This window comes from Pseudochaenichthys georgianus, chromosome 17 (genome assembly GCF_902827115.2).
Source record: "Pseudochaenichthys georgianus chromosome 17, fPseGeo1.2, whole genome shotgun sequence".
In the NCBI taxonomy this organism is placed as follows: Eukaryota; Metazoa; Chordata; class Actinopteri; order Perciformes; family Channichthyidae; genus Pseudochaenichthys; species Pseudochaenichthys georgianus.
In genome coordinates this window covers 36,975,276-36,993,118 of record NC_047519.1, presented here as the reverse complement: position 1 = coordinate 36,993,118, position 17,843 = coordinate 36,975,276, and the positions used below count along the sequence as shown (strand labels likewise).

At 42.0% G+C, this 17,843-nt stretch overlaps 1 protein-coding gene and 1 pseudogene across 5 annotated transcripts in view; both read left to right on the top strand.

Moving 5' to 3' along the window:
- The window catches only part of LOC117462531 (zinc finger protein ZFP2-like), a 101,360-nt gene that overhangs the window by 69,045 nt on the left and 14,472 nt on the right, over window positions 1–17,843 (top strand). The window contains exons 1-4 of one of the 5 annotated variants that reach the window (XM_071206437.1): window positions 7,102–7,190; window positions 7,276–7,604; window positions 7,860–9,334; window positions 9,665–10,410. In XM_071206437.1, coding sequence (XP_071062538.1) covers window positions 8,271–9,334; window positions 9,665–10,073 — 1,473 coding nt within the window. In that variant the 5' untranslated portion in view covers window positions 7,102–7,190; window positions 7,276–7,604; window positions 7,860–8,270 and the 3' untranslated portion in view covers window positions 10,074–10,410. Of the gene's footprint in view, window positions 1–7,101; window positions 7,605–7,859; window positions 9,335–9,664; window positions 10,411–17,843 lie in introns of those variants that run through there. The other 4 variants (XM_034104799.2, XM_034104798.2, XM_071206438.1 and 1 more) reach the window with 4 other exon arrangements.
- Window positions 14,149–14,888, top strand: LOC139435598 (uncharacterized; annotated as a pseudogene).

The following is a 17,843-nucleotide window of genomic DNA, read 5'->3' as shown; positions in this document are numbered from 1 at the left end:
TTTCAATATGAGATTTCAAAGGACTTTTATTTTGAAACTCCTTACATTTTACATTTACTCGTGGTAGTTATACGTAGTTTGTTTTAAATAATTATTGATCACATTATATAGTACATATTTCTTAATTTAATATGTTTGGTTTGTTTTTATAGGTGCTTTTGTTATTGACCGAGTAAGCGCTGGGATTTTACCGTAATGCTTCTAATATTCGCGCACCCCAATATCACGTGCGGGCTGGCTTGACTGTGTTTTCCCAAGTGGAGGCTGGCTTGACCGCAGTAAACGGCTGACGACCATAGTATCCCCGCAGCGAGGCTCCCCCGCCCTCCTGTTGACAGTTCACGAGCGTTCACACTAATACAATGTTTATTTTTGTGTTCTGTGTTTTAATGCCTACAACAACTGAATTATAGGTTGGTAGTTTCAGCTTTCTACATAACCCATAGATTGATAAAAGCGAAAAATACGTGAAACTTTACTGTACATTCAGCAACAGGTTGAATTATCAGGTGTAAAGTTACTTAAGACATTTCAAATTCCGAGTGTCTTTCCAAATCTAAACTGACCAGTGTTAATGTATATTTTATGGATAAAATATGTATTTTTGTCACAAATGTTTCAATACAGACCTGCAACCTTCACCAGAGAAAAAGATATACAGGCAGTTGAAATGTGTACCATATGGTGGGGTGCCATTCCAACTTGTGGGCACCAAGATATATGGATGCCACCAGGGAAAGGATAGGTGTACTCGGCAAAAGGAGAAGTACCATGCACAAAAAGAGAAACAAGCGGTATATTTATGAATTGACATGCATTAACAACTTTAAATAATTGGTAAAGGAAAATTAAACAACTATTCGTAATATGACATGCATTATGGCATTCTATGACACATAACACTGTGACACATAACAACATAGGAATCAGCATTATGTAAATACATAAGTCGTTTAAACTTTAGAGAAATAGGAAACAAAATTCAATGGCCTCTTCTGAGACAAAATAAAGGGGGATATCCTTCCTTTGTTCACCTACAGAACCCAACCAGCCCACGGTCATGACCTGGCACCAAATTCTTCCTGTTTACTTATTTTAACAGGGGATGATATATCTGCAAAAATAAATAGACACAAACAGTTTAGATGCAGGGGTAATGACATAATGTCCCACTATACTACAGTTATATGAGCAGGACCTACACATATTTTAAAGAAGACAAAAGAAAGAACCATAGAAAAAATGATGTTCTCCACGTTATGGAGAGGAGACCATGAATTAATATTGTATTTATTTACACCTTTTTTCTCTTAGCTTGAAGACCGGGGCTGAAGTCGAATAGTCCATTTAGCTTAGGAACCTTCCTAAAGGAGTGAAATGACCCGGAAGTCCCTCAGTGGCAGCCATGATAAGTGCCGTTCGAATTCTCTAGAATGATGAGAATGATAGGAAAGGAGGTTTCAAACTTCCTTTATAACCTCCTTTAGCTTAGGAATCACTGGACCTCCCTAACCGACAGGAGAAGCGATGCCTTGCAGTTGCAGCATTTGCCGTCACTCAACAGTCGGCCGTTCACGGAAACAACCGATTATGACCGAGAAATGATATCATGAAAGTTACGGTGCTTATTAAGCTTTTTAAAACATAGGTGGTAAGTTGCCAAAGTGCTTTGTTTTGAACGTTCATCAGTATTATAATCAAAAAGAGAAATATGAATGTTAGTTTTTACTGAAATTATCAAATAAAGTCAACATTTCAGTCTTCACTGAGCTGTGTGGAGTTTGTTCAACTTTTAAAAGATGTTTGAATGGTGATATACACAGTGATAGATGTTAAGGACTAACGTTTATAATAAATACATTTGTATTGATTTTTAGATCTTTAGTTCATACAATCATACGTATAGGGATCATTGGTATTAATGTGGACTGGAGGGAGAGGGTGGTGAGCATAAGTTTCACTTTCCTTTTTTATTTCAATTCCAACTTTGGTCATGAAGAATATGTTTCTCTGTTGTCCACGTTCATAAAGCAAAGCAGCAGCATCAGAGCACGGAGCAGAGTCTCTAGATGAGTTCACAGCAGTCCCTCGTTCTTATTGAACATCCATGTTGTAGTCCGCTGTATAGAAAACTGTAGTTTCCATAGTTCCCCCACAGCAGCAGACGCACACAATGACGTCCGCTGGCGCTTCATAAACACGTCGGATAGTGAAAGTGCATTCGGATTCTCTAAAGTACCGCAGTCTCTTCTCCTAAGTCCTTTTGAATTCTCCTATCCACTATCCCTTAACCCCGTGACGTTTCACTCAGAGGTCAAGGAATAGACGATAGGGTTAGAATTTAGGAGCTGATCTTTGGACTATTCGACTGCAGCCCATGTCTTCAATGCAAGACGCCATCTTGTACAAAATACGAAGAAGATGGATTGCCCTGCCCAGATAACTGTCAGTCAGGTCATGAAATGTCCTGGTTTCAAGGTACAGCACAAGCACAGCACAAGTGCGTTCAATGCTATAATTGCTCTCGTGTCATGATCCCAATTGCCATGTCATTTTTATGTTCCCCAAATTGCAGAGAACAGTAAAGCAAAGAGGAGGGAGCTCTCCGCAGCACTAAAGGCTGTAGTTGCAGCTGATCCTTCAACAGTTGAAGTAGTCATGGAATACCACACATGCTTGACCCCAGAAAGTGACCATCAAAACCATCCAACTGTTGGAGAGGTAACCATGCAACATCTATTCCTTTAGCTGCTGTAAGAAACAAGATGCAAGGTACAATTTGTGCTGTACAAAGAGGACTTTTTTTAGACAGCTTTAAACATCTATAATTACCCTGTTCAACATCATGTACAGGTAGCTGAACTGCGTGAACTGATGGATTCCAGAGTTGAACAACAAATAGTGAAGCTCACCTTGGCTGGTGCCAGAAAGCTCAGTGAGATTAGACGTCACCTGTTCAATTTTGTAAATGACGAGCTGTTCCGGGGGGAGCAGCCACCTCCACGAACACGTCGACGGTTTTACCCCACATACAAGGATATCAAGAATATCTTATCAAGAACGAAGGAGGGAATACGTGAATCCAAAAATGACCAGGTCAATCTGCAGGTAATACACTGAGAGTAGAATAGTATTAATATTATTCTAGCCATGCACATCTTTGTGGGTGGTTAATGCACAACTTACAGAGTTTGTGACTTCACCAAGCATGGTCAGTTTTTTACATGATACATTGTCCTCTGATTGCAGGTGTAAGTAAGCAAAGCAAAGTAGCAGTATTTGGTTCATATGCAGGGTATGACCATTTTTCAAAATGCAACTAAAACTTCAAAACTGTTTTTGCCCTGATATGAAAACAAATGTTCCTAATGTTTGGGTTATGAGGCTACATGATGATAATGTCCAGTTACACTTTCATTAATAATAATTCCTTACTTTTATAGCGCATTATCAATGACTCAAAGCGCTTTACATATACACACATTGCACATCATACATGCAATGGTCAGAAACTGTGGACAATACCCACAGGAGCAAGTTCAGGTGAAGGGTCTTGCCCAAGGACCCACCGGCTTCACAGACGCAGCAGCGGCGGGTTTCACCCCTTGATCTGATGATCATTGCACAGCGCACTGCGCCACACCGTCCATCTTCACGCCTCGAGGTCATCGAGGCGCGTTACAAGTATACATTAGTATTATACATGTACTGTGGACAATACCCACAGGAGCAAATCCGGGTGAAGTGTCTTGCCCAAGGACACAACGGTCTGACGCAGTGGCGGCAGGAGCGGGTTTCGAACTGGAGTTCCCCAGCACTCCCCCTTGATGATCGGATGCACAGACCACTGCGCCACCCGTCACCCTCCATTCACAGCTTCTGACCCCCAGATGGTTAGTTGATGACTGCAAAATCAAGTACATGCCAAGCCAGCTACAGGAGGACGGAACTGTCACAAAGCTGCTGTTTTGTTACCAGACAGCCTGGCAGCGAAGGCTTCTCCACCTGTATGGACAACAGATGTGCCTGCTTGATAATACTTACCGGACGTGTCGTTACTCTGTTCTCCTCTTCTTCCTATGTATTGTGTACGTACAAATGTGTGCTATGCAGTGGTTGGCCTCTTTGTGACCCAGAGTGAGACAACAGCAGATGTCAAAGAAGCCCTCCAGGTGTTTAAGGAGTGGAACCCTGACTGGAGCCCTAGCCACTTCATGGTTGATTTCTCAGAGGTAGGGATCGGTGCCCTGGAGGAAGAGTTTCAAGGTGAAATTGCAGTAACCGTAGAAATCTGTTAATTCACAGAATATGAAACGATAATTAAAAAAAAGGATACATTTTACATAGTATTCCACCAACTTCAAAAATATAATCATTTACATGCAAATGTATGCAACAATCTACTTCAAAATATAATGAAGTCATCACCTCCACTGACAGAGATGTATATTTTGTCGCGTATACTATGTAATAGCAACGCGACAAAATAAAATGACAACATGGTGCAGGTAATATATCTCTTATATTTGATCCAGATTCGAAGGTGCTTCTCTGCGACTTCCATAGGGAGAAAGCTTGGGTTGAATGGTGCAGGAAGAAAGATCATGGAGTGAGCAACGCACAAGACAGTCTCCTACCGCTTCTGAGAAGCATTGCAGCGGCTTCAACTCCAGAGGAGTTCGGCACACGCCTTTGCAACCTGCAGGAGGCCAAAGTCTGGAAAGACAATGACAAAGTGAGGGCGTGGTTTTCAAATAAGTGGCTCCCAGAGGCTAAGGTGTGTATCAAATTGAAATATTATATTTACTTTTATATTATATTTATTATATAATTTGTTGAATTTGAAGAGTCTTCCTTTTAAATTTTTTTGTCTTTTTTTGTCTTGTGTAGAGATGGGTGCACGTGTTTCGGGGTGAAGATCTCAAGGTGGCCATCTACACCAACAATGGGGTGGAAAGACAAAATGAAACCCTAAAGTATTCTCATCTTGAAGGTTATAAGAACTGCAGCCTCAGTGAAATGCTCACGGTGTTGGTAACTGACTTCCTACCAAGGACATATCTGAAGTGAGCTAAACAATTATTACTATGATTATACGTATATATGTATTTATATATACATACATACATACATACACACACCAACACACACACACATTTTTATATATATATATATATATATATATAAATGTAATGTTCGATAGCTTTGTTTCCAACATATTTGTTTGATGTTGTTCATTGTTGCATATGTTTCTGAGACAATTGTATTATCAAAAACCATATCTATATGTCAGAGAAAGCAAACTGTCACAGAGAGACTTCTAAGACATTGTTCTCTTCTCTTATTGAAGGTACATTGAACTGAAGGTCAAGTACTCCTCAGTCTACAGAAGGTACAATGAGAACATGCCAAAGTTCTTAAAAGACAGACCAAGAAGTGTAGCAGACCATGTGATGTCAAGGCTTACAGAAGCCCAGTTTTATGAGGCGAATGACGTTGTTGCAAAGGGCAATGGCATGTTCCATGTCAAAAGCCAAAGTCATCCTTGCACACAGCACAACATCAACTTTGGTGAAAGTATCATCATGCCATCATGCACCTGCAAAGACTGGGCAAAGCACAAGTTGCCCTGCAAGCACTTCTGTGCTGTTTTTAATCATGTGCATGAATGGGGTTGGGAGAAACTGGCATCTAATTACGGGGATAACCCCCTCTTCTCCCTGGATAATGCATCTCTGGGACAGACTTCCTGTGAGAGGGATGGCAGCGGCAGATCAGACATCACAGATCATACATATACACCGGTATCAGTGGAAATGCAGTCACCATGTAACGCTTTGCCCGAAAGGAAAAGACCAAGAAAGGTTAAAAAAAGAAGGGAATGTGCCAGTCTCTTGTGTGAGATTACTGACTTAACATACCATCTGCAAGATGAAGATTACCTTAAAACGTTAACTGACCAACTGACCGAGATCTTGGAAGATGTGAAGCCACACACTCCACATGATCAGAGCCTTCCTCTGACGTTCACACCTAAGAAAAGGAAGAAGGAGATGACCAACCTACCTGTGAAAACCATGCCACAAAAGCACCCATTCACAAAAAGGGTAGGCTGCTTTGCAGAAGCTATGAGGTTGAACTTCCGGGTCAGCATGAATTTGAAATGAACTTTGTAAAATATTTAACTGTACAGTTCGGCATTCATATCTTTATTATTATTAAATCACATATTGTTGTTATATATTGTACAATGTGCAATTTGAATTTGTATGTAAATATTGTTATTTTATTGCACATTTTAACTTTAACTTCTTATTTATCCATACATATTTGTATTCTATTTAATTGCAACTTGTATTGCAACATTTTTACTTTAACTCTGTAAGGTTACATTATCCTTTTAGTCTTTTTATTTATCTTGTATTGCACATTGTTATTCTTACTTCCTATGTTAATGTATATCTTTTAATTGTATTTTATTATATCTTTGTTGTATTGCCCTCTTTTACTTTCACTTCTTATTTCAACATAAATATTGTTATTTAAAATCATACTGAACATTTCTGCTTTCATTTCTTGTTTGTTTTATATACATATGGTTATTTTATTTTGCATTGCCAATTTTTGATTTTACTTCCTATAGTTACATTCATCTTTTTATTATATTTTTATTATCTTGAAATTCACACTTTTACTTCTTGTGTATATAATACATTTAGCTATGTATTAAGTATGTTATTTTGTTTGTTCTAAAATTGAGCAACTGTCACAAAACAACATTTCCTCCACAGGATAATGAAATGATTCTGATTTAACTTCCATGATGAAATACTGGTCAGATATACACCAGATATTTTAGTAATTGTTGTCTCTCTTGGAGAAATTAAATCGCAACATCCAATAGAAAAGTTCAAAACACAAATACACAACCGAAAAATAATACATGTAATATTATAATATAAAGAGATGGACGAATTAATTTCAATGAACATGTGAAAACTAAATCATACAGGTTTTAAGGGGTTTATTTGTGTGAAGACGGCAGCAGCCAGTAAGTAAAGGGCGTCGTCTCTTGTCGGTGGCAGATTACGTCACTTCCGCCTAAAAGCCAGGAGGTAAACGATCTAGCACTAACCGAATCGAGGTGGCATCTCGTTGCTACGGTTCCCTCTCTATGTGTTCCTGAGAAAGTGTGTGTGAGCTCCAGCACTACTGATCCATCATATGTGTGTTTGGACAAACCTCTGAATGGACTGTGTGCTCTTTTTTCTGCAGCGTTTACCTCGGACTACAGGAGCTAGCTTAGCATGCTAGCTGGAAACACGTTATCAACACTAGTCAGATTGAGAGTTTGATGGAGAGAGAAACGGTGTGTTTAACGGAGTTCGCAGGAAAAGGTGATCTAGTAAACATGAGTAAAGTCCAAATGCTGCTGTCGTTGAAGAAGCAGCGACTCACTGCTGCTGCCGAAGATATATTTGCTCTGTTTGAAAAAACGATAGCAGAGTACGAGGAGGAGCGGTCTCTTTCCAAAGAGGAGATCAAGAGACTCCAGAAACTACTGGACGCTGTTTTACAGCCTCAGCTTCGGATACACAGATCAGGTCTGTTCCCTTTACCCTTAATTAACACTTTACACTCTCCAGTAGCACTTTATTATCACATTAATTACACTTTAGACCCTTTATCAGCACTTGCTGCAGGTAGTAGATCCTGAAGTAAAAGTACAAACAACACACTGTGAAAATTAATCAATGTTTATTTATATAGCCCAATATCACAAATGTTACATTTGTCTCAGTGGTCTTCACAGTGTGTATAGAATATCAGTATGACAATACGACACCCTCTGTCCTTAGACCCTCACATCATACAAGGAAACACTTCCAGAGAAAACCCACAGTTTAAAGGGAAATGGGAGAAACCTCAGGGAGAGCAACAGAGGAGGGATCCCTCTCCCAGGACGGACAGACGTGCAATAGCTGCCGAGTGTAAATTGAAAAGATAATACATTTGCAAAATACTCCATTACAAGTTAAAGTACTGCATGCATTCATATCTTATTTAAGTAAAATTATGTAAGTATTATTAGTAGTGCTGTCAAAGTTAACGCGTTAATTTTGGTGATTTAATTTTAAACATTTAATGCATTAAACATTTTTTACGCAATTAACGTGGTTTTGTTTACTTCTGGTGGCTGCAGTACCATAACCTTTGGTGACTTGCGAGGGCAAACCGGGCAAACATCTATCCTAACTAAAGGAGAGTCTATGGCGGAAAGATGGATAAGGGACGGACTTTTAGGGCGAAAGTTTAATTTTAAAAAGCTGCCCGACGGCTCGTTGGACAAAACCAAGGCAATTTGCACAGTTTGCAAAGCCGAATTTAATTACCACAGAAGTAGCACGTCTTTAGCAAAACACCCTGCTGAAATTACCTCCACAGGACCTCGCCAGTCTACACTACAGGAGTGTGGCACTCGTGGGCGAATAACGAAACCTGTAAGTGAAAAGTTAACCAATTCCTTGGTTACTTGGATAGTTAAAAACTGCCGCCCAGTTAGCACAGTAGAGGATGATGGACTGAGAGAAGTAATTTGTGTTGCATCGGGAGATACCTCTTATAATTTACCCTCGAGAGGAACCATTATGTCAAGAATACACAAGTTGTATGAGGATGAGAGGGCACAGCGGACGAACATGCTTGAGCAAGCAAAGCACATCGCTGTCACAGGTGACCACTGGACGTCTGTCAACAATGATAATTATTTGGGCGTCACAGCGCATTTCATTGATCAAGACTGGACTCTGCAGTCGTTTGCACTTACTGTGAGTAAAACCGAGGAGCGACATTATGCCGAGGCATGTGCTAACCATTTTCTGGATGTTGCAAATGAATGGGAAATCAAGGAAAAGTTGACCACACTCGGCACTGACGGCGCTCGTAACATGGTAGCTGCGGCGAGGCTACTTCCATTTGAACACCTGCCTTGCATGGCCCTCAGTCTGCAAAGAACGGTCACAGTCTCACTTAAAGACAGTGGATTTGAAAGTGTTCTGGCCAAATGTCGCAAGATTGTCGGGCACTTTAAACATAGTCCATCTAACGCTCAGGAATTAAACGAAGAGCAAGTTGCACACGGACTTAAGCAAGAATCACTTGCTCAGAACGTTGCAACAAGATGGAATTCTACGCTGGAGATGGTAAAGAGGATGCAGAGAAACAAATCTCCACTGACCACTACCCTGGCGCAGCAAAAGAGCAAGGTTGCCATGGTGACTGACCCGGAGCTTGCCAAACTGCAAAAGCTGCAGGAACTACTTGAACCTTGCAGGTAAGTTATTTATTTCTTGTTTCTCCTCCCTCTCTTTCTCCCTATCTCCTGTGTACAGTATATGTGTACCGTTTTCTCTCCCTCCCTCTCTCTCCATCTCGTGTGTGTATGGTGTTTTCTCTCTCTCCCTCTCTCTTTCACCTGTGTGTATGCTTCTCTCTCACTCACTCACTCACTCACTCACTCACTCACTCACTCACTCACTCACTCACTCACTCACTCACTCACTCACTCACTCACTCACTCACACACACCTGTGCGTGCACTGGTTCTCTGTGTTGTTAATAAAGATTTACTGAAATGTTTAACACCTTGTGCTTTCCATTGCAGATATGTGACTGAACTGCCGGGGGGAGAGCAGTATGTCTCCTGTTCAGTGGTCTTGCCAGCCTTACGCCACTTGTTCAGAGTTATGGAGCCCTCAGATGATGATCCAGTTTATGTTCTGAGGTTCAAGAAGGCCTTTACCACAGACCTAGCTCAACGGAAGGATAGCACCAACCTCAAATGGCTGAAGATCACTACTGCCCTTGACCCTAGGTTTGAAGACCTTAAGTGCCTTACAAAAGATGAACGGAGTGAGGTGTGGGCTTCAGTACGCGACCTGATGATGAGAGAGAGACACGTGCACTACAACCACCTGCTGAGACAACAGAGGAGCCGTCGCCAAAGAAGAGGAGGAGGATGTCCATCTTGCTGTGTTCTTCTTCAGATACAGATGACGAGGAGGAGTCCATAGAGCATTGTCTGGATCGCTACAAAGCAGAGCCAAAAATGGACATAGAGGGGTGTCCACCACAATGGTGGTCAAAGAGAGAGGGAGCACATGCCAGGCTGGCACCCATTGCACGCAAGTACCTGTCAACCCCTGCAACCACAGTGCCTTGTGAGAGGTTGTTCTCACTCTCAGGCCACATCGTACAAAAGAAGCAAGCTTCTGTGTCCCCTCATAACGTAAACAAACTGGTATGCCTCAGTAACTGGCTGAATGTAAAGAAGGACTAAGTAAATTATGTCTATGGAGTGAAAAATGTTCAATGTTCTGAATTACTTTTTGTATTTGCACTGAGCATATGTGCACCTTAAGCCATTAAAATGGTCTTTGAATTTAAATATACTTTCTCTGTGTTTATTCTACATTAATTTGATGATTTTACATAACTAAATATTCATTATAAGCTTCAGTCTTAAGTAGAAAAATGCAATTAATTTATTGATAGATTAATCGCGATTAATTTCAGAAATGTGTGCGATTAATTAGTTAATTTTTTTTAATCTATTGACAGCCCTATTTATTAGATACATGTACTTTATTATAATAATTCAAATGTATTACGGTAGAGAAAACGTACCGAAATAAATATATTTATAAAAATACATACATTGAATAATATGCCATTTAATTTACTGATTTAAATATTACCCATGCATGTAGGCACTAGTTGGTTAAATGTGACATACTTGATACTTTAGTTTTAATGTGCTTCTTTATTCACCTTTTATTTTTAAATGTGTAAAAGAAAAGAAAAACAAACACTTTGGATTAATTCAAATTGCGGGAGAATAATTCATAAAGAAATCAATGAATAAATATGTTCAATAATAAATTAAACACATCTAAAATGTTACTTGATAAAGAATAGGGGAACTAGTACAAAGGTCGTTAAGTAATTAAAAAAAAAATCTCTAATTTGGACCGATCAGACCAAAGTACAGATTTCACTGGTCTATTGTCCAATCCTTGTGTTTCTTGGCCCAAACAATTCTCTTCTTCTTGATGTTCATCCTCAGTAGTGGATCTTTGCAGCAATTGGACCATGAAGGCCTAATTCACACTTTGTCCTCTAACAGTGCATGTTAAAGGTCCCATGTCATGCTTTTCCTGTTATTACCTGTCCCCAGGGCTGGGTTGTAACGGAATACATGTAACAGCATTACGTAATCAGAATACAAAAATCAAGTAACTGTATTCAGCTCGCGTAATCTGATTACAGTTACTTTCGTAAACCTGAAGTCAATACATTTTGGATTACTTATTGGAATTATTGGTGGAAAGATTTCCTCACAACACCTTACACAACACAACACATTACCGCCTATTATCACTGCTGTCTTGGGAATGTCCAGAGGGTGCATGGGCACCTGGTGGTATCCACGCACCAGGTCCATCTTGGAAAACACCCCTGTACCGGCCAGATGTGCCGAAAAGTCCTGAATGTGCGGCACCGGATAGCGGTCAGGCGTAGTGGCGTCGTTGAGTCGGCGGTAATCCCAGCACGGGCGGAACCCGCCGTTCGGTTTGGGGGCGACGTGCAGGGGCGAAGCCCAAGGACTGTCGGAGCGGCGGAGAATGCCCAGGCGCTCCATGGTTGCGAACTCCGCCCTTGCTACAGCCAGCTTAGAAGGGTTCAACCGCCAGGCCCTGGCGTAGACAGGAGGCCCCTCCGTAGTGACGTGGTGCTCCACGCCATGCTTAGTGGTAAGCACAGAGAAGGTGGGCTGCGACAGGTCTGAGAACTCGGCCAACAGTCTGAGAAACGTATCTGCCCCCGACAGCGAGCCCAACAGCCCCGTCATATGCTGCGCTGCCAAGTGTGCACACGAGGGAACAAAACGTTAAGGCATCAACCAAACGCCTATTCTTAACGTCCACTAAGAGTCCATGAGCACACAAACAAATCCGGTCCGAGGAGGGGAAAAGAAATGTCCGCTGTCACAAAATCCCAGCTGAAACGCTGTCCTCCGATGCACAAACACATAGGCCTCACGCCGTACGTGCGAATGGGACCGCCGTTAGCCGTCGTCAATCGCGGTCCGTGCCCACCCCGGGTGACGTCTTCACTCGACGCTGGAACTACGCTCCGTTGAGCGAACGTGTCACACAGAAACAGGCTCCCCGAAACGCTGTCGCTGACGAAGAGGAGCCTGCACGTGCCGCCGACGCTCGGGGCCACTACTGAGTGCCGGCCCCTCCGTTTCCCAGGGGTTTGTAGCTGCACGGGGCGATGCATTTCTTTGCCATAGTCCCGAAACGTGCGTGGTAAAAGCACTCTCCGGGGTCTCCACGCCGGCTCGATACAGCCTTGTCTTGCCTCCGCCACGCTTTCTTGACTGCAGATGGGCCGCTGCGCGTCGCGGCTAACGTCTCTGCACCGGGCTGTTGTGTAGCCAGGAAAAAACAATCCGCTTCCTCAGCCAAGGCACGGGGCTCCGTGACAGGCGTGTTGGCCAGCGCCGTCTGGACCCGGGGCGGCAAGTGACGCAGGAAAATCTCCGTGAATAAAATCCGGGGATCTTCCCCCCCCCCAGCAGCTGGGAAGGCTTGCTGTCTCCTAGGCGTTGAATGTCAAGTAACTGGCGGGCCCTCTCCTTAGCAGATAAGCTAAATGTCTTAAGGAGAAGGGCCTTAATCGCCTCATATTTGCCATGGTGCGGGGGGTCCACGATAAATCCCACCAACCTGGACGACGTGGAGCTCCCCAGCGCTGCTACCACATGGTAGTATTTCAGGTCCCCGTCACGGACCTGTCGGCAGACGAAATGTGCCTCCACGTGTGCGAACCATGCCTCCGCGGCGTGCTCCCAGAATTCCGGCAGCTTTATGAAAACATCGCGCTCAGCCATGTTGGTTAATTTTCCGGAAACTTTCTCGGAAACGTCAGGGTCACCAGTGTAGTGCCGTGAAAAGAGAGTCGGAGGCGGTGTATTAAGAATGGAGTTCCAATCTTTATTATCCATTAATATCAGAGAGGTTAACACATGCACTGCTCTGCCTGATGAGCTAGCAGGAACGGCAGCTAAAGCTACAGGTGTTACCCACTAAAGGGTCCGTGTGGCAACACAATAAGCAAGGTGAATTATGGTCCCACATGGTTTCACCACAATATCCTATACAATTTATATCTTTTTTATTCCTTTTTCCAAAACATTTTTTTCAATAACTTTTGGAAATAAATAAATACATGTTCAAATAAGTATAGAAAGCAAGTCGAATTTGTCAAATGTATTGAACTGGTGATCACAGTTTGACAGCTATAGGCCTACAGATTTCATGTGCTGAGGCGATTCACAATCAGGCCAGCTGTAGAGAAGACCCTCTCAGCTGGAACGGAGGTTGCGGGTATAGTATGTATATAAGTTTAATTTGGCATAGTTTGCATTCTACACCGCACTCACTAACCTGGTGGAAATATATCCACACATTACTCCTTTTTGACGCCGTCTGTTGTCTCTCCTGTCAAAATGTCTATGTACTTTGCCGCCACACACGGTTGCCAAGCAGCGCTTATTGTTGTTTAGGCTGGCCACTCATGTGTCGCGAGTGTTGACAGGGGGTGGGGGAGAACGCTCATGAACTGTTAGCGCCGGAACCTCGCAACGGCTGCAGAGCGCATTTGCGCCGCATTTGGGCATAAGATGAGGTTTGAATCTGTGTGATCACGTGTAGGGAGGGGCAGCAGCCATATCATTAGCTAGAACTAGCTAGATCTGATGGATTTGGACATAAACGCGAGTGACGTATAACCAGACGCGAGAGAGAGAGAGATCAGCACCTGCAGCTCTGCCCGCTGTGAGGGACCGGTGAGCGGGTAAAACACACCTTTAGACGTCACCTAACACATTTAGCTATGGCACTGTCGTATACATTGAATTATTCAATTTGATAATATGTAATCAACTTAGGCATTCCTCCCAAAAAAATTAATTAATAAAAAAATTAATAACTCATATTCGAATACCAGAATAATTATTCGAATGCCTGAATAATTTTGAATATTCGATTAATCGTTCTCATCCCTAACCGATAATGTGTTAAATGTAGTATAGTTGTTAGGTTGGAGGCGGGAATCATAGCCATAGAAGCCTGGCTCCGCATTTTAGAAAGTAACTAAGCTACAGTAAAGCCCATCTTAGTCGGTGCGGACCGGCAAAAGGTAGCTCCTATTAGCCGACAACTCCCGAGCAGCAGGGAGACTGGGTGACTGTTCAGAAGGGGCATAACGCGAAACCCGCAGGTCCCCACCAACCTGTTCACATATCTAACAGATATTCTCCACTCAGCGAGACACCCGCCGAGAAGTCAACTCTGGTTATTGGTAGCTCTATTATGAGATACGTGAATTTAGAGACCGAAGCCTCCACAGTCACATGTATTCCGGGGGCCAGAGCGGGCGACGTTGAGGCGCATCTTAAACTGCTGGCTAAAAATAAACGTAAATACAGTAGGATTGTTATTCACGTCGGTGGTAATGATGTTCGTTTACGCCAATCAGAATAAACCAAAGTTAATGTGGCGTCGGTGTGTAGATATGCTAAAGCAATGTCGGACACCGTAATTTTCTCTGGTCCCCTCCCCAATCTGATCAATGACATGTCATCATTTCAGCGCTGGTTGTCTTGGTGGTGCCCAGCAAACGATGTGGGCTTCGTAAATAATTGGAAAGCCTTCTGGGGAAAACCTGATCTGATTAAGAGAGACGGCGTTCATCCTACTTTGGAAGGTGCAAATCTCATTTTGGCAAACATTTCAGGGCTTTGTGGACTTAATCCATGACAAACTGGAGTTGAGACCAGGAGGCAGAGTCGCAGACTTACACGCTTCTCTGCGCTCTCTCCTGGGCAGTCATCCATAGGAATCCCGAACCCAATAAAATACCCAATATTAACGGTGTGTGTGTCTGCCCAAGGACAATTTAAGGTAAAACCTAATGGAGGTGTCATACATAATAACTAGTGCTGTCAAAATTATCGCGTTAACGGCGGTAATTAATTTTATGAATTAATTGCGTTAAAATATTTAACGCATTTAACGCATGTGCAGAATGGCCCGCCCCATACGTGCCACCAGTGGCAGCGCCAGGGTATGGCTGGGGTAGGCTACAGCCATACCAAGAAATGGCTTAGCCCCACCATGAACAATGATGTTAAAGTAAGCAAAATAAAGTCTGCCAACTCGCGGAGTAAATTGCACAGACAGCAGTTAGTAAGATTGATTGCAGCCACGGTTTTGAAAACTTTTGTCACGTAGTGATCGTCTTCTCAATAGAACATCTTTGATAACGGCGTGGTGTTGTTGCAGGAAGTCCCGACGAAGAATACTTGTGCTGTAGTACAGCACAGGGGTGCACATAACTGGTACGCAGGTTATGTACTCTGAAATGCGTACCGTCACTTGTGTCACAAAGCGCATTTGCGTACCGACGTACTTGTGAAGCTTTTCCAGAAGGCGGTTAGATCACCGGACGACAGAGTCGGTCTCCGTGTGCACAGACAGGGCTGCTGTTAACGTCGGTCTGTACAACGGACTTGTGCCAAAACTACGCCAACCGGTTGAGGAGGGAGACTCCCCCCTTCACTGGACAACTGCGCTAAAACAGCTGATCACAACGTTCACACTCTGTGGTCACGAAGTACTCCACTAGCCCCCCCCCCCCTCTGTCGACTTTCCTGAAGTACTCCCCCGTTGATAGAAATCAACACGTAATGAATTAAGACCCCACGGTTTGATGATTGATAGGTGTGTGGGTTGTCTTTCATTTTGACATGCAGAAAAATGTTATAATAAACATACATACTGTATGTTAAATGGATATATCCGCCTTCTTTCATTTATCTTTCCATTCCCACAACAATATACATAAAGAAATGGCATATTTTGGACATAGTTCGAATGGTGATTAATCATGATTAATTAATTTTTAAGTTGTGATTAATCTGATTAAAAATTGTAATCGTTTGATAGCCCTAATAATAACCTAATGCAAGTAAATGTAACAACTACTACAGTGCAACAAAACAGGAAGATTAAATGTGGTCTCTTAAACATAAGATCTCTAGCATCTTAAGGAATATTGGTAAATGATTTAATATCAGATTATAATATTGCTGTCTCACTGAAACTTGGTTGAGACATGAAGAATATGTCAGCATAAATGAGGCCACTCCACCCAGCCATATCAATACTCATATTCCTTGAGGCCGAGGAGGTGGAGTTGCAGCAATCTTTGACTCAAGTTTACTTATCAATACTAAACCAAAATGAAATTATACCTCCTTTTGAAAGTCTTGTTTTTAGTCTTACGCATCCGACCTGGAAAACTTTGCAGCCAATCTTATTTGTTACAGTGTACAATGCACCAGGTCCTTATTCAGAATTCTTATCAGAATTCTCTGAGTTTTTATCAACTTTGGTTCTTAAAACAGATAAAGTAATTATCGTAGGTGACTTTAATATTCATGTTGACGATGATAAAAATATCTTTACTGTTGCATTTAACTCTGTATTAGATTCTGTTGGTTTCTGTCAGAGTGTAAATAAACCAACCCACTGCTATAATCACACTCTCGACCTTGTTCTGACTTGTGGTATTGAAATTGAGCAACCAAGATATTAAAATGGAAAATACTTTCTATATAAAACACAAATGGATAAACGAAACCAAAAAAAACATCCCTGACGAAGTCTGGACAAATTATTGTACTTTTCAATGGAAGATCTCGAGCTCAGGAACCTACAGAATGTTTAGTTGGAAGATGCTGAGCAGGTATTTTTTCAGCCCTGCTCAGTCATCACATCATCTAGGGCCCCCCAGCTGCTGGAGGAAATGTGGTTCTCAGTTAGCACATCACTACCATTTGTTTTGGGCTTGCCCTTTAATTGTAACTTTTTGGCAAAAGATCCATATTCAAATTGAAATAGTACTACAGGAAAACATCCCTTTTAAACTGGAACAAATTTCTATTTGGGCTCGTACATTCAATCCCCACAAACTCCAAAACAAAACAATTATTTGGAATTCTTACTGTTGCAGCAAAAAAAGCAATAACTTGAAAATGGCTGAAAGCGGATATCCCTTCTCTTGACAACTGGTATGACAAAATCCATGAAATCTATGTTATGGAAAGAATCACCTTCTCAATGAGGCTTCAGGAAAACACATTTGAAGAAATATGGAAAAAGTGGAGAATGTACATATCCCAAAGACGACCATCCCTTGTTTGACTGTTTCTATACACCGATTGAATGTATATGTATAGATGTGTATGTATGGTCACATGTATGTGTGTATGTGTATTGAATGTATATATGTATAGTGGGGCAAAAAAGTATTTAGTCAGCCACCAATTGTGCAAGTTCTCCCACTTAAAAAGATGAGAGGCCTGTAATTATCATCCTAGGTATACCTCAACTATGAGAGACAAAATGAGAAGAAAAAATCCAGAAAATCACATTGTCTGATTTTTAAAGAATTTATTTGCAAATTATGGTGGAAAAGAAATATTTGGTCAATAACAAAAGTTCATCTCAATACTTTGTTATATACCCTTTGTTGGCAATGACAGAGGTCAAACGTTTTCTGTAAGTCTTCACAAGGTTTTCACACACTGTTGCTGGTAGTTTGGCCCATTCCTCCATGCAGATCTCCTCTAGAGCAGTGATGTTTTGGGGCTGTCGCTGGGCAACACAGACTTTCAACTCCCTCCAAAGATTTTCTATGGGGTTGAGATC